At 36.1% G+C, this 23,599-nt stretch overlaps 1 protein-coding gene across 1 annotated transcript in view; it reads right to left on the bottom strand.

Moving 5' to 3' along the window:
- The window catches only part of LOC123524488 (pikachurin-like), a 120,843-nt gene extending 99,088 nt beyond the window's left edge, over window positions 1-21,755 (bottom strand). Inside the window, exon 1 of the mRNA XM_053538832.1 lies at window positions 21,399-21,755. Coding sequence (XP_053394807.1) covers window positions 21,399-21,528 — 130 coding nt within the window. The 5' untranslated portion in view covers window positions 21,529-21,755. The remainder of the gene's footprint in view (window positions 1-21,398) is intronic.
- Between the last annotated feature and the right edge of the window lie 1,844 nt (window positions 21,756-23,599).

Here is a 23,599-nt window from a genome sequence, read left to right as displayed (position 1 = left end):
GAACAATGTACAAAATGTATGTGTAATAGTTCAAGTGAACAAAAAGAAGATATTAACCATGCTTCCTGAGTGCAGTCATCTTCAAGTGTCAGTGGAACAGTTACCTGTGCCTAGACTAGCTAAATATGCTTTGTGAGTGCAGTCATCTTCAAGTGTCAGTGGAACAGTTACCTGTGCCTAGACTAGCTAAATATGCTTTGTGGGTACAATCATCTTCAAGTGTCAGTGGAACAGTTACCTGTGCCTAGACTAGCTAAATATGCTTCCTGAGTGCAGTCAACTTCAAGTGTCAGTGGAACAGTTACCTATGCCTAGACTAGCTAAATATGCTTTGTGGGTACAATCATCTTCAAGTGTCAGTGGAACAGTTACCTATGCCTAGACTAGCTAAATATGCTTTGTGGGTACAATCATCTTCAAGTGTCAGTGGAACAGTTACCTATGCCTAGACTAGCTAAATATGCTTTGTGAGTGCAATCATCTTCAAGAGTCAGCGGAACAGTTACCTATGCCTAGACTAGCTAAATATGCTTTGTGAGTGCAGTCAACTTCAAGTGTCAGTGGAACAGTTACCTATGCCTAGACTAGCTAAATATGCTTTGTGAGTGCAGTCATCTTCAAGTGTCAGTGGAACAGTTACCTATGCCTAGACTAGCTAAATATGCTTTGTGGGTACAATCATCTTCAAGTGTCAGTGGAACAGTTACCTATGCCTAGACTAGCTAAATATGCTTTGTGAGTGCAATCATCTTCAAGAGTCAGCAGAACAGTTACCTATGCCTAGACTAGCTAAATATGCTTTGTGAGTGCAATGGTATTCAAGTGTCAGTGGAACAGTTACCTATGCCTAGACTAGCTAAATATGCTTTGTGGGTACAATCATCTTCAAGTGTCAGTGAAACAGTTACCTATGCCTAGACTAGCTAAATATGCTTTGTGAGTGCAATCATCTTCAAGTGTCAGCAGAACAGTTACCTATGCCTAGACTAGCTAAATATGCTTTGTGAGTGCAATGGTATTCAAGTGTCAGTGGAACAGTTACCTATGCCCAGACTAGCTAAACATGCTTTGTGGGTGCAATCATCTCCAAGTGTCATTGGAACAGTTACCTATGCCTAGACTAGCTAAATATGCTTTGTGAGTGCAATCATCTTCAAGTGTCAGCAGAACAGTTACCTATGCCTAGACTAGCTAAATATGCTTTGTGAGTGCAATGGTATTCAAGTGTCAGTGGAACAGTTACCTATGCCTATACTAGCTAAATATGTTTTGTGGGTACAATCATCTTCAAGTGTCAGTGGAACAGTTACCTATGCCTAGACCAACTAAATATGCTTTGTGGGTACAATAATCTTCAAGTGTCAGCAAAACAGTTACCTATGCCTAGACTAGCTAAATATGCTTTGTGAGTGCAATGGTATTCAAGTGTCAGTGGAACAGTTACCTATGCCTAGACTAGCTAAATATGCTTTGTGAGTGCAATGGTATTCAAGTGTCAGTGGAACAGTTACCTATGCCTAGACTAGCTAAATATGCTTTGTGGGTGCAATCATCTCCAAGTGTCATTGGAACAGTTACCTATGCCTAGACTAGCTAAATATACTTTGTGGGTGCAATCATCTCCAAGTGTCAATGGAACAGTTACCTATGCCTAGACTAGCTAAATATGCTTTGTGGGTGCAATCACCTCCAAGTGTCATTGGAACAGTTACCTATGCCTAGTCTAGCTAAATATGCTTTGTGAGTGCAATCATCTCCAAGTGTCATTGGAACAGTTACCTATGCCTAGACTAGCTAAATATGCTTTGTGAGTGCAGTCATCTTCAAGTGTCAGTGGAACAGTTACCTATGCCTAGACTAGCTAAATATGCTTTGTTAGTGCAATCGTCATCAAGTGTCAGCAAAACAGTTACCTATGCCTAGACTAGCTAAATATGCTTTGTGAGTGCAATGGTCTTCAAGTGTCAGCGGAACAGTTACCTATGCCTAGACCAGCTAAATATGCTTTGTGAGTGCAATGGTCTTCAAGTGTCAGCGGAACAGTTACCTATGCCTAGACCAGCTAAATATGCTTTGTGAGTGCAATGGTCTTCAAGTGTCAGTGGAACAGTTACCTATGCCTATACTAGCTAAATATGCTTTGTGTGTGCAATCATCTCCAAGTGTCATTGGAACAGTTACCTATGCCTTGTCTAGCTAAATATGCTTTGTGAGTATAGTGGTCTCCAAGTGTCAGTGATGATAGTGACAAATTATACAAAATGTCTAGAACTCCAAACCAAAGCCGCTTGTTCATTATCTTTGACAGTCTCATTTCTTTCTATTCTTTTGGGACAATTGTATAATCTTTGGCAAACTACAGTCAAAAGCAATAAGAAATTTTTGAGTGTCATACTCACTGACAGTTGAATAGTGAAGCTAGAATAATCAGAAAGAAGTCTGAATGTCTCACAATGGAACAACATGCCTGATATAGTGGATGTTTTATGTGACTTTAATACTGATCTCAAAGCATACAATAAAACACAATGATAAATTGCTGCAGTTGGCAGTAAATATCTCAAAAATCCAGAAATTGGTAACTGCCAGTTACACAGGGTGAGCTATCTAGGTTTATACAAGTTCATAGTACTATAAATGTCACCATATTTAACTTAAAATAAAACTGTTCCTCTGTTTTCAAAGTTTTCTATTTAATTAACTTTATTAAGATTTTTTTCTTGACAGGATATGTTTCAAAAAGCATGCTGATGACAACTTTAAACTGCAGATTAAATGCATTTCAAACAATGGTCTGTTTTGCCCTCTGTGCAACCAAAATAGCATTGATCAACTTTAAACCATGTCTGGTAAAGTACATTGTGCCTTGGGCTACCTTAAGAAATTAACTATATCTGTCATGAACTTCCATTTAAAATTATTCTCTGAATGTTACTAAAATTAATACATTTTTTTTTACATTTTTTACCTCCGTTTGGTACACAAAAATTGTATTAAGTAGATGCTGATGTGTCAATTAAATTTTATAGCTTTCGAAAGTTTTTACTTAAAGGGAAAGACAAAGCCACAATCATACTGGACAAAACAAGCACAAGTAGATGAAATGAAGATCATGTTATAATATTAATATAACTTTTTTATTTACTGTTTTGTTCCTTATTTTACGTAACCGAAATTCAAGCTGTTTCTTACACAAAAAAATAATACGCTTAATGGAGAAAAAAGTATTTTCTTGTTCAAAAAAACATATAGCCATAAGCTTTAATATTTTTGCCAGTAAGAAAATGTCTATGCCTACTCCATGTCTCTTAATATCCAAGGCCAAGAGACACAGTTCAAGACCAGTCAGTACTCTTTGCATGAAGCTAGTTTCTGTGGTAACTTAGTTTTCTCTCTATCCTAATATTACAGAGACAATTCATGTCCCTAGTGGAAATACAGCTTCTATTGTTCAATAAATCACAAACTGTCAGGAAACATTGATGCTGAAAGAGCCCATCTTGCTAAAATGCAATCAATTCAAGCAAGGGTCAAAGCTTGTTTTTCTTCAATTGACAGGAGTGCTACTTCATAAAAGGAAGAAATCAAATGAAAAAACTTGTATTGATTAAATGTAATTGAACCAATTTCTGAACAAACAAGACGGAAGAGAGCAAGCTTGCAGGATTGTGAATAGTGTTCAGTCATGAAACTTTCTACCCAAATCATACTAGTTGATTAAACTTCAGTGTTTTTATATATCATGCAAACCTCTCCTAAACTGCTGAAATCTAATAAGTAAACCTAATTTGGAGTAGGAAGAGAGCAACCAGATAACTAGAATTGAATTAGGCACAAATAAAGCAAGATTAGATAAACATTTCAGAAATTTGAGCAGTTGAACTTAACTTTAATTCATGACTCCATGACTAAATGTGGCAGCTAATGTGAATCTGCTTGCTTTCAACAACAAAAGAATGATTGTCCCCTTCTCTGGAACTAGAATGTGGCACATTCAGGACAGGAAAAGTAAATACCAGAATGTTGCATTCCTGAATTACTGTACCACTACCTTAAGGACAGGAAAAGTAAATACTAGAATGTGGTATTCATGATTTATTGTACCTTTAGGACAGGAAAAGTAAATACTTGAATGTGGTATTCGTTTCTGATTTATTGTACCTTTAGGACAGAAAAAGTAAATACTAGAATGTGGTATTCATGATTTATTGTACCTTTAGGACAGGAAAAGTAAATACTAGAATGTGGTATTCGTTTGTGATTTATTGTACCTTTAGGACAGGAAAAGTAAATACTAGAATGTGGTATTCATGATTTATTGTACCTTTAGGACAGGAAAAGTAAATACTAGAATGTGGTATTTGTACCTTTAGGACAGGAAAAGTAAATATTAGAATGTGGTATTCGTGATTTACTGTACCTTCAGGACAGGAAAAGTAAATACTAGAATGTGGTATTTGTGATTAACTGTACCTTTAAAACAGGAAAAGTAAATACTAGAATGTGGTATTCGTGATTAACTGTACCTTTAGGACAGGAAAAGTAAATACTAGAATGTGGTATTCGTGATTTACTGTATCTCCAGGACAGGAAAAGTAAATACTAGAATGTGATATTCGTGATTTACTGTACATTTAGGACAGGAAAAGTAAATACTAGAATGTGGTATTCGTGATTTACTGTATCTCCAGGACAGGAAAAGTAAATACTAGAATGTGGTATTCATGATTTACTGTATCTCCAGGACAGGAAAAGTAAATACTAAAATGTGGCACTCATGATTTACTGTATCTCCAGGACAGGAAAAGTAAATACTAGAATGTAGCACTCATGATTTACTGTATCAGGACAGGAAATGTAAATACTAGAATGTGGTATTCGTGATTTACTGTATCTCCAGGACAGGAAAAGTAAATACTAGAATGTGGCAATCATGAAGTATGGTACCTTCAGGACAGGAAAAGTAAATACCAGAATGTCGTATTCCTGAATAACTGTACCTTAAGGACAGGAAAAGTAAATACAAGAATGTCGTACTTCTGAATTACTGTACCTTCAGAACAGGATAAGTAAATACTAGAATGTGGTACTCATGAAGTACGGTACCTTTAGGACAGGAAAAGTAAATACTATAATGTGGCACTCATGAAGTACTGTACCTTCAGGATAGGAAAAGTAAATACTAGAATGTTGTGTTCATGAATTAGTGTACCTTCAGAACAGAGGTAAACACCAGACTGTGGTATTCGTTAATAACTGTATATCAGAACAGAGGTAAATACCAGAATGTGGTATTCCTGAATTACTGTATCTTCTAAACACAGGTAAATACTAGAATAAGGTATTCATTAAGTAGAGTAACTGTACCTTCAGAATGGGAAAAGTTAAAGGGGAGATTATGATCCACAGGAACCGCATTTACAGGACCGCTTTCAGTAAAAGGGTAGGAGAAGGTCCTTCTGAAGGATCATTAACTTGGCTGCTTATCTGAGGAAAATAGAAAAAATACGTAAAACTCGAGGTCCTCAGCAAGCACAGTAACCTGTGTTGTTTTCTTAAGAAAAGGCAGAAGAAGCTCTTTCAGAAGCATTGTGAAATTTAATGCTCTCCTCAGAACAGGAAAAGCAAGAATAGAAGACCATCAGGAAGCACTGCTCCCCTGAGAACAGGAAAACAAATGCTGAAGAATGTCCATAAGAAGCACTGTAGTCGTGGTTACTTCATTGAAAACAGGAAAACAAAGTACTGAAGAATTGTCCATAGGAAGCACTGTGGTCTTGATTGCTTCCCTGAGAACAGGAAAACAAAGTATAGAAGAAATGTCCATAGGAAGCGCTGTAGTCTTGGTTACTTCCCCTAGAACAGGAAAACAAAATGCACAAGATGGTCCACAGGAAGCACTGTGGTCTTGGTTACTTCCCTGAGAACAGGAAAACAAAGTACAGAAGAAATGTCCATAGGAAGCGCTGTAGTCTTGGTTACTTCCCCTAGAACAGGAAAACAAAATGCACAAGATGGTCCACAGGAAGCACTGTGGTCTTGATTGCTTCTCTGAGAACAGGAAAACAAGGTACAGAAGAAATATCCATAGGAAGCGCTGTAGTCTTGGTTACTTCCCCTAGAACAGTAAAACAAAATGCACAAGATGGTCTACAGGAAGCACTGTGGTCTTGGTTACTTCCCTGAGAACAGGAAAACAAAGTACAGAAGAAATGTCCATAGGAAGCGCTGTAGTCTTGGTTACTTCCCCTAGAACAGGAAAACAAAATGCACAAGATGGTCCACAGGAAGCACTGTAGTCTTGATTGCTTCCCCGAGAACAGGAAACAAAGTACAGAAGAAATGTCCATAGGAAGTGCTGTAGTCTTGGTTACTTCCCTAAGAACAGGAAAACAAACAGCAAAAGATGGTCCATAGGAAGCACACTGGTCTTCATTGCTTCTTTGAGAACAGGAAAACAAAGTACAGAAAAATGTCCATAGGAAGCAGTCATCTTGATGGCTTCCCTGAGAAAAGGAAAACAAAACGCTGAAGCAATGTCCATAGGAAGCACTATGGCCTTCGTTACTTCCCTTAGAACAGGAAAATAAAGTACAGAAGATGGTCCATAGGTAGCACGGTGGTCTTGATTGCTTCCCTGAGAAAGAAAACAAACAGTAGAAAAAGTTTACCTCCACTGTTTCCCTGAGAATAAGAACAGTAGATGGGAAGAAAAAGGTTTCCTTAACTGTTTCCCTGAGAATGAAACATAAAAGAAAAAGTACCTCACTGTTTCCCTGAGAAAAGAACAGAGATGGGAAGAAAAAGGCTACCTCTCTGTTTCCCTGAGAAAAGAACAGAGAGGGAAGAAAAAGGCTACCTTCTCTTTTCCCTGAGAACAAGAACAGGAGATGGGAAGAAAAAGGCTACCTTCTCTGTTTCCCTGAGAATGTGAACAGGAGATGGGAAGAAAAAGGCTACCTTCTCTGTTTCCCTGAGAACAAGAACAGGAGACGGGAAGAAAAAGGCTACCTTCTCTGTTTCCCTGAGAACAAGAACAGGAGACGGGAAGAAAAAGGCTACCTTCTCTGTTTCCCTGAGAATAAGAACAGTAGATGGGAAGAAAAAGGCTACCTTCTCTGTTTCCCTGAGAATGTGAACAGTAGACGGGAAGAAAAAGGCTACCTCCAGTGTTTCCCTGAGAATAAGAACAGCAGACGGGAAAAAAAAGGCTACCTTCAGTGTTTCCCTGAGAATGTGAACAGCAGATGGGAAGAAAAAGGCTACCTTCACTGTTTCCCTGAGAATGTGAACAGTAGACGGGAAGAAAAAGGCTACCTTCAGTGTTTCCCTGAGAATAAGAACAGCAGATGGGAAGAAAAAGGCTACCTTCACTGTTTCCCTCTGAGAATAAGAACAGCAGACGGGAAGAAAAAGACTACCTTCACTGTTTCCCTGAGAATAAGAACAGCAGACGGGAAGAAAAAGGCTACCTTCAGTGTTTCCCTGAGAATGAGAGAAAAAAGATTACTTTACATATGTTTTGTGTATAACATTATGAACCACAAAACCACAATTGTTATATTCTTTCTTACACCCAGTGAGTGATAATTCTGCAATTAGAAAAATGTTGCAATACAATGTAAGTTTCCGTGAAGGGTGACAATATTTGAATTATGTGCAGTTAAAATTTGAGCTTTTATCTTATAAAGTCAGACATTTATCAGTAACATGAACCCTCAGATATTCGTTTTCTTTTATAACAGCTGACAGTAAAATCAATGCAAAATGTGAGAATTTAACAAACTTGTGAGTTAGAGCTTCCACACAATTCATCAATTTGCATTTGATCTTGTAAGATAGAGAATTCATTTGTCATGACTGAAATTCTACAATGCTTGGAAAATATAAATGCAACAATGATTTTCCTAGAAACTTGACTTTATTAGCTGGGATATCAATGATTAAACACATTGTCTGATGCTTTTTAGATCTGTATGACGCTTTTAAAGAGTATGTTAATACACCAAGACATGGTTATGCTTTGTATTATTTCAATTCTAATATGTCTTTTATGTAAAAAAGTTGATGAAATAGCAAAGCACAATTTTTTGTCGGATGTATGGCACCAAAAAGTAGGTTAAGATGACATCATTATTAATTTTATTGTGTTTTAATAATATTGAAGCATGGTGAGAGATTACAGGAGTGTGAAGACATCTAAAGAATTATTTTGCATCCTAATAATCAATTCAAGAGTGTGTGTATATTATGAAATATCTTGTATATAAAATACATGTAGTAGATCAAAATTATGGCAGCACTCTTTGAATGGCATCAGTATGTCACCATATTTTATGTGACATGACATCAACATTGCCAAGTTATAATAGACTTTTTTTCATACTACATTTGTTGTGTATAATTTATGATGACTTGCAAAATTGTTTATTCAATGTCATTTACTTATTGGTAAAAGCACTACACAAGCAGAATTATTTAATTACTTCAGCATACTGAAAATATCCATAATTTCAGTTAGTTGTCAGCATTCATTAAAGTGATCCAGCAGTAAATGTTTCTCTATGGATATCATAGATTTTCTCTACTCATTAATGACCCTCTGTTTGACACTGAGACCAGAGTTACAATACCAAAAGAAGGATTCTAAAAGAATGATTACTTCCAGTTAACTGATCAAAAGATGGCAGCTGTATTAATGCTCTCAAACCTCCATATTTTAATACAAGAACTGTGCTTTTAATTAAACATTTATGGAGTCTGGACAATAAAACCACCATTCAGTGTTTCCAGTACATTGCTCCTGTAACTTTCCAATGATCACAGTAATAAAACCTCATATAAATCATATAAATTTCAATTTGCTTCTCAACAGATGAAACACAGGCCCAGGTTTCCAGGGACAATACAGTCATAATTGTATTTTATGGCACCGAATGCAGACTGAATATCCTTTATTCTATCAGTTATGCTAATAGTTGAATTATTGTTTATACTGTAATGGCACTTAACTTATTAATTTACTCATAAATTAGCCTGTGTCTGAAAGAACTTACTGTAATATCATATATCATTAGCAACCGTGGTGATGTAGCTATATTAAGGCATTTCTTCTTTTTAAACTTTTTTTTTCTACTTTTTCTTGGCAAAATGATAAAACAAGAGGCCATGATGCACAACATGGCTGATGTTTTGACCTATTGACCTAGTTTTTGACCTAGATAATCTACTAGATTTCATAGTGACAAACATTCTTAGGAAGATGTAAGATCAAAGTAGAAAATGTGGCCAAATAACTCCAAGGTTAACACCTTTTGTATTGTAATGCAATTTTGAATTTGTGACAAAAATTCTAACAAAGATTTATGAAGATCAAGTAGATTGTAGCCTCTAACAGTGTGTTAAAATTTTTTTCTATGATTTGACATAGTGAGCTAGTTTAAGACCGAAGATAACCCAGTTTTAAACTTGACCTAGATTTCATAATGACAAACATTTGAAAATGAGATAGAAAATGTGGTCTCTAGTCGAGATTTCCTATAAAAGTTACCTTATACCCCAGTCACACATAAGGCTCGGATAGCTACGGCTAGCCACGGAAAGAAATGTAGTAATCCGTATCGATTCGTACCTGAGCCGTACCTTAAAGTAGTAATCCGCACCAATCCGTACGGCTCAGGTACAGATTACTACGTTTCTATCCGTGGCTAGACGTAGCTATCCGCGCCATATTTGTGACTGGGGTATTACATGGAATTGCAAGCATTTGTATCTCTTGTTTACAATATCAGACTACACAAGTAGCAATTGTTATTTTATGTTACTCTGCAACTGAGGGGGCCTCCATGGCCGAGTGGTTATCACTTGCCCCCCATCGATGCCAGTTCGAGCTTCACTTGGGGGATTGAATTCTTCATGAGAGGAAGCCATCCAGCTTGCTTACGGAAGGTCGGTGGTTCTACCCAGGTGCCTGCTCGTGATGAAATAAATGCACGGAGAGGCAGCTGGGGTCTTCCTCCACCATCAAAGCTGGAAAGTCGCCATATGACCAATAAATGTGTCGGTTCGATGTAAATCCTAACATATACTTTGCAACTGCTGATTTTTTATGGAGTACCAATTTTGATACTTTTAGAATGTGAAAGAATAGTAACTGCAAGTTTGTAAAGCAATGGGAATGTACAAAATACCACAGCTGGAAATGTATCATATCAATGCTTTCTGTTCCCTTCATTACCATTTGCTAACTAATCTCCAAAATTAGATGAAATAGAGAAATTCAATTATTCTGGTTATTTGGTTTGTTGAATGAAAGGTCTGGATGGATCAGCACTTAACAATGCTACTCTGTAATTGCCTGTCCGATAAATTACATAGTAGATGAGCATGTCAGCTGTGATGACTGAATAAATCTGACACCACTGCTCTGGCAATTGGAGAAACTCACTTCCTGCAATTATCATCTCCTATCTCCAAAACAAACACAAAATTTTGTAATTTCAATATATCTTTCCTCTTGTATGTAAATTTAAGTACAGATTCATAGGAATAAAGCTCGCTAAAGACAGGATACTAAAGGGCAAGCAACTGGATGATAGTTTTATGTTATCATCTACTGCAATTTTAAAAATGTTAAAGAACAGTAAATTTAGTCATCCTCATTAAATAAAACATAAATGAAATCACAGATATCATATAACTATATAAACTATATTATAAATGCATTACCAAGCATTTAATGACTAAAATATGATAAACTTCCATCAAAATAAAAGCATACTGGTAATTTGATTCTGCAATAATAGAAAATATATTTAGTCTAGATATTTAAAAGTCTAAATTGCTTTCATAAAAAGTAATATGAACTGTACTCTCACACATCGGTCACAAAATGAATTTTGTTTATTATAAAACTGAATGTTCTGCATTTGTGATATCATTGCCACAATTCCATAAAAATAATGTGTTGTCACTATTTCATATTCTAAAGTGAAACTAGCTCTCTCTAGTATCAAAATTTTGTCATAGAAATGTGCAGACATTGCAAGGCAAGCAACAGTAACTACAATCTTGTTATGTTTCCACTGAATTGGGAATGGGACTAGGGCCTTTACAATAATTATTATTGGGGAAAATGTGTTGTAAAACATCTAAATTGGGAACAGTTAAGTCATATTTTTTTTATTAAAATGCTACATTGAAGAAAAAATGGCTGTAAGTTCACTAGTTCAGCATATAGTCTTGTGTTTCAAATGTATCAGGTTTTACAGACCTGTACAGTCTTGGTTGAAAAAGTAACAAGAGGACCATGATGGTCCTGAATCGCTCACCTCTTCCCACATGACCCAGTTTTGAGTATGACGTCGTTTTTTATATTATTTGACATAGTGACCTAGTTTTTGAGCTCATGTGACCCAGTTTTGAACTTGACCTAGATATTATCAAGATAAAAATTCTGACCAATTTTCATGAAGATCCATTGAAAAATATGGTCTCTAGAGAGGTCACAAGGTTTTTCTATTATTTGACCTATTGACCTAGTTTTTGAAGGCACGTGACCCTGTTCTGAACTTTATCTAGATAGCATCAACGTGAACATTCTCACTAATTTTCATGAAGATCCATTGAAAAATATGGCCTCTAGAGAGGTCAAAAGATTTTTCTAATTTTAGACCTACTGACCTAGTTTTTGATCACAGTTGACCCAGTTTCAAACTTGACCTAGATATCATCAAGATGAACATTCAGACCAACTTTCATACAGATCCCATGAAAAGTATGGCCTCTAGAGAGGTCACAAGGTTTTTTTATTATTTGACCTACTGACCTAGTTTTTTAAGGCACGTGACCCAGTTTCAAACTTGACCTAGATATCATCAAGGGGAACATTCTGACCAATTTTCATGAAGATCCATTCAAGGGTATGGCCTCTAGAGAGGTCACAATGTTTTTCTATTTCAAGACCTACTGACCTAGTTTTTGATAGCAGTTGACCTAGTTTCAAACTTGACCTATATATCATCAAGATAAACATTCAGACCAACTTTCATACAGATCCCATGAAAAATATGGCCTCTAGAGATATCACAACGTTTTTTCATTATTTGACCTACTGACCTATTTTTTGATGGCACGTGACCCACTTTCGAACTTGACCTAGATGTCATCAAGATGAACATTCTGACCAATTTTTATGGAGATCCATTCACAAGTATGGCCTCTAGAGAGGTCACAAGGTTTTTCTATTTTTAGACCTACTGACCTAGTTTTTGACCGCACATGACCCTGTTTCGAATTTGACATAGATATCATCAAGATGAACATTCAGACCAATTTTCATACAGATCCCATGAAAAATATGACCTTTAGAGAGGTCAAAAGGTTTTTCTATTATTTGACCTACTGACCTAGTTTTTGATGGAACGTGACCCACTTTCGAACTTGATCTAGATATCATCAAGGTGAACATTCAGACCAACTTTAATACAGATCCCATGAAAAATATGGCCTCTAGAGAGGTCACAAGGTTTTTCTATTATTTGACCTACAGACCTAGTTTTTGAAGGCACGTGACCCACTTTCGAACTTGACCTAGATATCATCAAGGTGAACATTCTGACTAATTTTCATGAAGATCTCATGAAATATATGGCCTCTAGAGAGGTCACAATGTTTTTCTATTTTTATACCTACTGACCTAGTTTTTGACAGCACGTGAACCAGTTTTGAACTTGACCTAGACATCATCAAGATGAACATTCAGACCAATTTTCATACAGATCCCATGAAAAATACAGCTTTTAGAGAGGTCACAAGTTTTTCTATTATTTGACCTACTGACCTAGTTTTTGATGGCAAGTGACCCAGTTTCACAATTGAACTAGATATCATCAAGGTGAACGTTCTGACCAATTTTCATGAAGATCCCATGAAAAGTATGGCCTCTAGAGAGGTCACAAGGTTTTTCTATTTTTAGACCTACTGACCTAGTTTTTGACGGCACGTGACCCAGTTTCGAACTTGATCTAGATATCATCAAGATGAACATTCTGACCAACTTTCATAAAGATCCCACAAAAAATGTGACCTCTAGAGTAGTCACAAGCAAAAGTTTACGGACTGACGCACGGACGGACGGACGACGGACGCTGCGCGATCACAAAAGCTCACCTTGTCACTTTGTGACAGGTGAGCTAAAGAGAAAATTCTTTTATTTTTGGACCGATTGTCGAAGACAATTCTGTCCAGTGGAACCACAATAATACATATACGAATTTCGGCTTAATGGATTTTTTGATAACCACCATAGATTTCACACTCTGCCAAAAAAAAATAGTTCTCAAATGGCAGCACATAAAACAACTGAAATCACCACGTTTAACTGCGCGCTTTAATTGAATGCAGGGGATTAGTGTAGTATAAACTCGAGCAGACGATATGCCCGCTGACCAATAAACTAAGCACGCTTTATATACGAGACAGTGTTGTTATCGCTGGAAGACGGATTTTTCATTGAAGATTTTACATCAATGGAATTCACAAATAAATTAGCTGTCCTAAAAAAATAAGAATTTAGGGGAAGTAAAAGCTCGGATATTTGTTATTTTTAATCACCACAAAGAAGTGAAATAGAAAAATATAACTTTGATAGATGCTTTTGATAATCAAAAGAAGTAAAAGACTTTTCCAATGATTTATGATACTTGGAAATTTATTGAGAAAGGAATCTATTATATTGCCGAATTCAGTATGTATTACTTAGCTCTTGGTAAAACTGTAAAAGTTATAGAGCAAAATCAAAATATTTCATGCTCAAATGATTTGGCTATTACGTTCTATTTTAATTTGCAACACGGTAATCAGTTATATGTATTTGTTATATGTGTATTCCTTAAAAGTCTGATCGTCCCTGCTATAATTAGTGACCTTAAAAAATGTGTTTCAGTTCTGTTCCCTATGTTATTATGGTTTGATGTATATTGGCCCAATAGTTATTACAAAATGTATGATTGTTTTGTAATTGTGTGTATGTGTCTACATGCACATCTGTGCAGTCTGATAATGATAGTCTGCATTGTTCATATTTAGTCATTAAATTCACAATGAACATAGAAATTTGGCAAGGAAATGGTTACACTGTTGTAAAAAAAACAACCGAAAAAGACATTTACTCGTTTAACGCTCTGAACAGAAAAGGGACATTGCTGATCTCGGACCTGACAGAATCAATACATTTCAAGACAATCCGTCCTCCAGTATTTACAATGCTTTGATTTACTTTTGGGAATTTTTAACTTTTAAATTGGGAAAAAAAACATACTATTTGCCATTGGCATATTTTGCCAAACTGGCCTGAAAAAAAAATCACTGGGTTAGTACTATGTAGAGGTTAATATGTACAGACTGTTACTTTGTAACTCAGTAGTGTTGTTATCACATAATGTTTGTTTCTTTGTTGCTCTGTAGAGGTTAATTACTACTGTATGGAGTCTGTTACTTTGTTCCTCAGAAGAGATGTTACTATATCGATGTTGTTACTCTGTAATGGTTATTACTCTGTAAAGGTTGGGTCTATATTCATATTATTCGAGGGGTGAACATTTTTCATATCACCCTCTCAGGAATGCAATATTTATTTTATTATACCGAAAGATTATAAGGTTCAAAGCATTTACTGGAAAATCAACATAATGATTTATTTAACATTAAAAAGTAACTAGAGATGCTTTTGAGAAAAGCGCATGTCTCCCACAACTGCCCCTATGTAAAATGTCTAGTTTCTTTAGATGGTTTAGACGAGTGGATCCAATTATATGGTCTGGATGAGTGGATCCAATCAGTAATTCAAGGGCCATAAATCAAAAGTGCTTGGGTGGATTTGGCTAGTTATCGAACTTGGCTAAGGTCTTATGGCCAAACGCATTTTGTTCAAGTTTAGTAGGATCGGATGAGAAATGTTGGATTTAGAGAGCGGACAAGTGTAAAAAGGCCGATTTTTTGGTAATTCATGGGCCGTAACTCCAAAATGCCTAGACCAATTTGGCTAGTTAGCAAACCTGGCCGAGGTCTCATGGTCAAACACATTTTGTTCAAGTTTGGTGAAGATCAGATGAGAAATGTTCGACTTAGAGTGCGGACAAGAGTAAAACTGCCAATTTTTTGATAATTCAAGGGCCGTAACTCCAAAATGCCTTAACCGATTTGGCTAGTTATCAAATTTGGCCGAGGTCTCATGGTCAAACATATTTTGTTCAAGTTTGGTGAAGATCGGATGAGAAATGTTCGACTTAGAGTGCGGACAAGAGTAAAACTGCCAATTTTTCGATAATTCAAGGGCTGTAACTCCAAAATGCCTCGACCGATTTGGCTAGTTATCAAACTTGGCCGAGGTCTAATGCTCAAACACAATTTGTTTAAGTTTGGTGAAGATCGGATGAGAAATGTTTGAATTAGAGAGCCGACAAGAGTAAAAAGGCCGATTTTTGGTAATTCAAGGGCCATAACTCCAAGACGCCTGAACCGATTTGGCTAGTTATCGAACTTGGCTGAGCTCTTATGGTCAAACACATTTTGTTCAAGTTTGGTGAAAATTGGATGAGAAATGTTCGACTTAGAGTGCAGACAAGCTTTGTGACAGACACACACACAGACACAGACACACAGACTGGAGTAAATCAATATGTCTCCCACACCACTGTGTGGTGGGAGACATAATTACTAACCAAATAACGAAGACCGAATTCAAGACTCTTTACTTGTCAGCACCTATAATTTGTGGCAACTTTGCTGTGTAATAAGACTTTTTTATAGATTTAGTCGGGACGTTTACATATCGCTGACCTCTATATTTATTCTAACATTTCAACACTGTGTCAATCAGTAGCATTCGAAAAACAGCGATAACTTTCTTTTTTCTAAACGAAACATATATAAGTGTGAGCACTCATTTTCTTAGTTAGATCATTTCCAAACTTATTGTGGTAGTTTCAATTCGATATTTAATGAAAATTTGTTTTCGAAATATTTTGCACGTAGCATAAAAAAGAAAATTCGGCCGTGTTCTCACATGCCAGAAAAGGGTATTAATCCTTAAGTATAATTATGTAAGCACCTCGTCTGAAAATTTATCGACAATGCGAAAGTATCAATCTCTCAACGGGTGATATGAAAAAATAATATCACATGCGCAGAAAAACAAAATAACGCTGGTGCGCATGTGATATGAAATTATGGATCATATCACCTGCGCAGAAATTGAAAATAATGATTTTGCGCATGTGATATAAAATCACTGGGGAATATGATATATTATTCAAGTTAAACTAATGGGAAATTTGCATTGGACATTTATGTGAGGTATAATAAAATAGGATGGTAGTGTAGCAATAGTTGGATGATGGGATGACATTATATAAATATTGCATTCCTGAGAGGGTGATATGAAAAATGTTCAACGCGAGATATATGAATATTGACCGAGGCGCCAGCCGAGGTCTATATTCATATTTCGAGGGGTGAACATTTTTCATATCACCCTCTCAGGAATGCAATATTTATTTTACTATACCGAAAACGTATAAGGGTCAAAGCATTACTGGAAAATCAACATAATAATGTATTTAACATTAGAATGTAATTACTAACCAAATAATGAAGACTGAATTAAAGAGTCTTTACTTGTTAGCACTCATAATTTGTGGCGACTTTGCTTTGTAATAAGACTTTTTTTGATAGATTTAGTCGAGAAGTTTACATATCGCTGACTCCTATAATTATTCTAATATTTCAACATTGCGTCAATCAGTAGCATTCGAAAAACGGCGATAACTTTCTGTTTTCTAAATGAAACATACAAGTGTGAGCACTCATTTTCTTAGTTAGATCATTTCCAAACTTATTGTGGTAGTTTCGATTCAATATTTGACGAAAAATTGTTTTCGAAATATTTTGCATGTAGCATAAAAAAGAAAATTCGGCTATGTTCGCACATGCAAGAGCACCAGAAAATGGTAATTTAATCCTAATGTATAATTATATAAGCGCCTCGTCTGAAAATTTATCAATTCGTCTTTTAATCAAGGCCAAAGTATCAATATCTCAACGGGTGATATGAAAAAATAATATCACATGTGCAGAAAAACAAAATAACGCTGTTGCGCATGTGATATGAAATTATGGATCATATCACATGCGCAGAAATTGAAAATAACGATTTTGCGCATGTGATATAAAATCACTGGGGAATACGATATATTATTCAAGTTAAACTAATGGGAAATTTGCATTGGACATTTATGTGAGGTATAATAAATGTAGATATTGTTATTCTGTAGAGGTTATTACTCAGTTACGATTGCTAGATGTTGTTACTCTGTACATAGAGATTGTTACTCTGTATTGGTTGTTTTGTTACACTGTAGAAGTTGTTATTCTTTAGAGGTTGTTACTGCGTTGAGGTTGTTACTGTTTTGTTACTCAGTAGAGGTTGTTACTGTGTAGAGGTTGTTACCTTGTAAAGGTTGTTATTGTGTAGAGGCTGTTACTCTGTAGTGATTGTTACTGTGTAGAGGTTGTTACCTTGTAAAGGTTGTTATTGTGTAGAGGCTGTTACTCTGTAGTGATTGTTACTGCGTTGAGGTTGTTACTGTGTAGAGGTTGTTACCTTGTAAAGGTTGTTACTGTGTAGAGGTTGTTACCTTGTAAAGGTTGTTACTGTGTAGAGGTTGTTACCTTGTAAAGGTTGTTATTGTGTAGAGGCTGTTACTCTGTAGTGATTGTTACTGTGTAGAGGTTGTTACCTTGTAAAGGTTGTTATTGTGTAGAGGCTGTTACTCTGTAGTGATTGTTACTCTGTAGTGATTGTTACTGTGTAGAGGCTGTTACTCAGTAGAGATTGTTACTGTGTAGAGGTTGTTACCTTGTAAAGGTTGTTATTGTGTAGAGGCTGTTACTCTGTAGTGATTGTTACTGTGTAGAGGTTGTTACCTTGTAAAGGTTGTTATTGTGTAGAGGCTGTTACTCTGTAGTGATTGTTACTGCGTTGAGGTTGTTACTGTGTAGAGGTTGTTACCTTGTAAAGGTTGTTACTGTGTAGAGGTTGTTACCTTGTAAAGGTTGTTACTGTGTAGAGGTTGTTACCTTGTAAAGGTTGTTATTGTGTAGAGGCTGTTACTCTGTAGTGATTGTTACTGTGTAGAGGTTGTTACCTTGTAAAGGTTGTTATTGTGTAGAGGCTGTTACTCTGTAGTGATTGTTACTCTGTAGTGATTGTTACTGTGTAGAGGTTGTTACCTTGTAAAGGTTGTTATTGTGTAGAGGTTGTTACTCTGTAGTGATTGTTACTGTGTAGAGGTTGTTACTGTGTAGAGGTTGTTACCTTGTAAAGGTTGTTATTGTGTAGAGGTTGTTACTCTGTAGTGATTGTTACTCTGTAGTGATTGTTACTGTGTAGAGGTTGTTACTGTGTAGAGGTTGTTACCTTGTAAAGGTTGTTATTGTGTAGAGGTTGTTACTCTGTAGTGATTGTTACTCTGTAGTGATTGTTACTCTGTAGTGATTGTTACTGTGTAGAGGTTGTTACTGTGTAGAGGTTGTTACTCTGTAGTGATTGTTACTCAGTAGAGGTTGTTACTGTGTAGAGGTTGTTACCTTGTAAAGGTTGTTATTGTGTAGAGGCTGTTACTCAGTAGAGGTTGTTACTGTGTAGAGGTTGTTACCTTGTAAAGGTTGTTATCGTGTAGAGGCTGTTACTCTGTAGTGATTGTTACTCTGTAGTGATTGTTACTGTGTAGAGGCTGTTACTCAGTAGAGGTTGTTACTGTGTAGAGGTTGTTACCTTGTAAAGGTTGTTATTGTGTAGAGGCTGTTACTCTGTAGTGATTGTTACTCTGTAGTGATTGTTACTGTGTAGAGGCTGTTACTCAGTAGAGGTTGTTACTGTGTAGAGGTTGTTACCTTGTAAAGGTTGTTATTGTGTAGAGGCTGTTACTCTGTAGTGATTGTTACTCTGTAGTGATTGTTACTGTGTAGAGGTTGTTACTGTGTAGAGGTTGTTACCTTGTAAAGGTTGTTATTGTGTAGAGGTTGTTACTCTGTAGTGATTGTTACTCAGTAGAGATTGTTACTGTGTAGAGGTTGTTACCTTGTAAAGGTTGTTATTGTGTAGAGGCTGTTACTCTGTAGTGATTGTTACTCTGTAGAGATTGTTACTGTGTAGAGGTTGTTACCTTGTAAAGGTTGTTATTGTGTAGAGGTTGTTACTCTGTAGTGATTGTTACTCTGTAGAGATTGTTACTGTGTAGAGGTTGTTACCTTGTAAAGGTTGTTATTGTGTAGAGGCTGTTACTCTGTAGTGATTGTTACTCTGTAGAGGTTGTTACTGTGTAGAGGTTGTTACCTTGTAAAGGTTGTTATTGTGTAGAGGTTGTTACTCTGTAGTGATTGTTACTGTGTAGAGGTTGTTACTCTGTAGTGATTGTTACTGTGTAGAGGTTGTTACTCTGTAGAGATTGTTACTGTGTAGAGGTTGTTACTCAGTAGAGATTGTTACTGTGTAGAGGTTGTTACCTTGTAAAGGTTGTTACTGTGTAGAGGCTGTTACTCTGTAGTGATTGTTACTGTGTAGAGGTTGTTACTCAGTAGAGGTTGTTACTGTGTAGAGGTTGTTACCTTGTAAAGGTTGTTATTGTGTAGAGGCTGTTACTCTGTAGTGATTGTTACTCTGTAGAGGTTGTTACAATGTAGCGGTACTTTTGTTACTGTGTAGAGGTGGTTACTCTGTACAGATCATTAATCTGCACAGGTTGATACTCTGTAGAGGCTGTTACTGTGTAGAGGTTGTTACTCTGTACAGATCATTAATCTGCACAGGTTGATACTCTGTAGAGGCTGTTACTGTGAAGAGGTTGTTACTGTGTAGAGGTTGTTACTCTGTAGAGGTTGTTACTGTGTAGAGGTTGTTAATCTGTAGAGGTTATTACTTTGAAGAGGTTGTTACTCTGTAGAAATAGTAACTCTCTAAAGGTTGTTGCTCTGTAGAGGTTGTTACTGTGTAGAGGTTGTTACTCTGTAGAGGTTGTTACTGTGTAGAGGTTGTTACTGTGAAGAGGTTGTTACTGTGTAGAGGTTGTTACTCTGTGTTAGTCTGTCGAGGTTGTTACTGTGTAGAGGTTGTTAATCTGTAGATGTTATTACTTTGAAGAGGTTGTTACTCCATAGAAATAGTTACTCTGTAAAGGTTGTTACTGTGTAGAGGTTATTACTGTGTAGAGGTTGTTACTGTGTAGAGGTTGTTACTGTGTAGAGGTTGTTACTCTGTGTTAGTTTGTAGAGGTTGTTACTGTGTAGAGGTTGTTAATCTGTAGAGGTCATTACTTTGAAGAGGTTGTTACTCCGTAGAAATAGTTACTCTGTAAAGGTTGTTACTCTGTAGAGGTTATTACTCTGTAGAGGTTGTTACTGTGTAGAGGTTGTTATAGGGCTGTCATTGATTGGGTCTTAGGCGTATCGACGATTCCGATATATCAGAAGACAAATATCGACGATACATCGATATATTGATTATTAAGTTAGATTAACGACCTATTTGTTCATATAATACTATATACCTTCCTGTAAATGCTATTTTAAGTTTTATTGCCTACTTTCCATATTTCTGTTTGATTGTGTTGTATTTGTATTTAAGAAATAAAAGAAATACAAAAAAAAAATTATAACGTCTTTCATTTTTATTTTGCCTTCACTCCTTTTTTGCATTCATCCAAATTTACAACATTGTGAACTTAAGTTGTTTTTTAGGGTCTGAGTGTTTAATTGGGTAGTTTTTTCTCCCTATAAAATATCGATTTTTGAAAATGGGAATCGATAATCGATCGACAAAAAAAAATCGTTGATACATCGATATCATTTCTATCGATGACAGCCCTAGGTTGTTACAATGTAGAGGTTGTCACTGTGTAGAGGTTGTCACTCCGTAGAGATAGTTACTGTATAAAGGTTGTTACTCTGTAGAAGTTATTACTCTGTAGAGGTTGTTATTGTGCAGAGGTTGTTACAATGTAGTGGTTGCTTTGTTACTGGGTAGAGGTTATTAAAAACTCTGTAGAGGTTTTACTTCATTGTATGCATTTTGTTGTAGAGCCTTTAGTAGTGTCATTTTAATAAAACTTTATTATACTGTATTTAGATTTACCGGACTGGACAATGCAAGTAAATTTTGCCATTCTTTGGTAAAGGGGATATATGGTATTAACAGTGATTTGCATGATACAATTCAACATAATTTCTATAGAATCTAATATAAATCTATTTTGTATACAAAAAATATTTAACACTGTTATCAGTTACACAATGAAATATAATATTACTTTTTTTTCTTCATAAAACTAGCAAATATTTACCTTGAAAGAATGCAACAACAGGAGGATGTTTGTGTTTCTTACAGCTGAAATGTTTCACATGAAAACACAACAATGTAACAATGAATATCACTTTAATCCATGTGTACTGATGATCAAAGAACGCCGCCATTATGTCACACCTGTTATGTTATGTCCTTTACCTTACCAATCGCAGGAAAATGTCATTTTTCTACATAAATCCTTTTTTTTCGTAGACCTACGCATCACAGTCAAACGGTGTTTACAAACTTGATGACACTGACATAAAGTCCACAGTGAGAAGATATGCGACAGTTCAAACGCCGAAGTGTGTATTGAAATCCGATTGATGTTTTGCCGCTTACGTGAGCTGAACGGTAAATGGGCGAATCCATTTCCTATGAAGCGGGTGAACGAGGTATTTTGAAAACTGATAAATAAATAATCATAAAATTGTTACTGTTATATATATGATATTTATTTCATTCATAATAATATTTTTTTCTGCAGTCATTTAATATTTGAAAGTGCACTTAAATAAAAAAAAACTGATAAATAAATAATTATAAAATTGTATACATTAATTGTTGGTGATATTTATTTCATTTTGTGACATCCTTTAATAAGCAGTCATTATTAAAATACATTTAAATAAAACAAGAGAGTCATGATGATTCTGGATCGCTCACCTGAGTAATATGAGCTACAGTTTCAAATGTCAAACTGATGATAAAATATTACGAAAGTCAGTAGGTCATATTCATGGTTAATGAAATTCAGTTTTACCATTGATGTGCAAAACTGTCAAGTGACATCATATTACTTGGGGTAATCAGGTAATTATAATTAAACAGTCTTGGAAATAGGATCAGATGATTTTTTAAGTGTGATTTTTTAATTATTTTTTCCTATATAACTCACATAATAACTAAGTAAACCCAGGGCAGGGCCTCTTTTAACCCCAGGGGCATAATTTGAACAATTTTGGTAGAGGACTGCTAGACAATGCATCATACCAAATATCAAAAGCCTAGGTCATATGGTTTCAGACAAGAAGATTTTTGAAGTTTTTTCCTATATAAGTCTATATAAAACTTGGGACCCCCAGGTCAGGGCCTCTTTTCACCCTAGGGTACAATTTGAACAATTTTGGTTGAGGACCATAAGACAATGCTAGAAACTAAATATCAAAGGTCTAAGTGTTGTGGTTTCAGAGAAGAAGATTTTTAAACTTTTTTTCCTATGTAAGTCTATATAAAATTTGGGACCCCGGGGCGGGGCCATATTTGATCCTAGGGGAATAATTTGAACCATCTTGATAGAGGACCACTAGATGATGCTACATACCAAATATCAAAGCCCTAGGCCTTGCGGTTTTGTACAAAAAGATTTTCAAAGTTTTCCCTATATAAGTCTATATAAACCATGTGACCCCCGGGGCGGGGCCATATTTGACCCTAGGGCAATAATTTGAACAATTTTGATAGAGGACCACTAGATGATGCTACACACTAGATATCAAAGCCCTAGGCCCTGTGGTTTTGGACAAGAAGATTTTAAGTTTCCCCTTTATAAGTCTATATAAACCATGTGACCCCTGGGGTGGGGCCATATTTGACCCTAGGGGGATAATTTGAACAATTTTGGTAGAGGACCACTAGATGATGCTACACACTAGATATCAAAGCCCTAGGCTCTGTGGTTTTGGACAAGAAGATTTTTAAAGTTTTTCCTTTCGGTTGCCATGGCAACCAGAGTTCTGCATGGAATTCAATTCTTTGAATAATTTTGAAAGGGGGCCACCCAAGGATCATTCCTGTGAAGTTTGGTGTAATTCTGCTGAGTGGTTTTCAAGAAGAAGATTTTTTTAGAAAATGTTGATGGACACACGACTGACGACGGACGACGGACATTGAGCGGTCACAAAAGCTCACCATGAGCCTTTGGCTCAGGTGAGCTAAAAACAAGAAAGTAGGTCAGTAGGTCAAGGTCACAATCAAGTGACATCATATTACTTGGGGTCATCAGGTAATTATAATTAAACAGTCTTGGAAAAAGGATCAGATGATTTTTAGCTCGACTATTCGAAGAATAGGGGAGCTATCCTACTCGCCCCGGCATCGGCGTGAGCGTGAGCGTCACACAAATGTTAAAGTTTGCGTACCACCCCAAATATTTTCAAAGTCCATTGAGATATTGCTTTCATATTTTGTATACTTGTT

Source organism: Mercenaria mercenaria, chromosome 3 (assembly GCF_021730395.1).
Source record: "Mercenaria mercenaria strain notata chromosome 3, MADL_Memer_1, whole genome shotgun sequence".
Lineage (NCBI taxonomy): Eukaryota > Metazoa > Mollusca > Bivalvia > Venerida > Veneridae > Mercenaria > Mercenaria mercenaria.
Note: the sequence above shows the minus strand (reverse complement) of the source record. Positions and strands in the feature narration are given on the sequence as shown.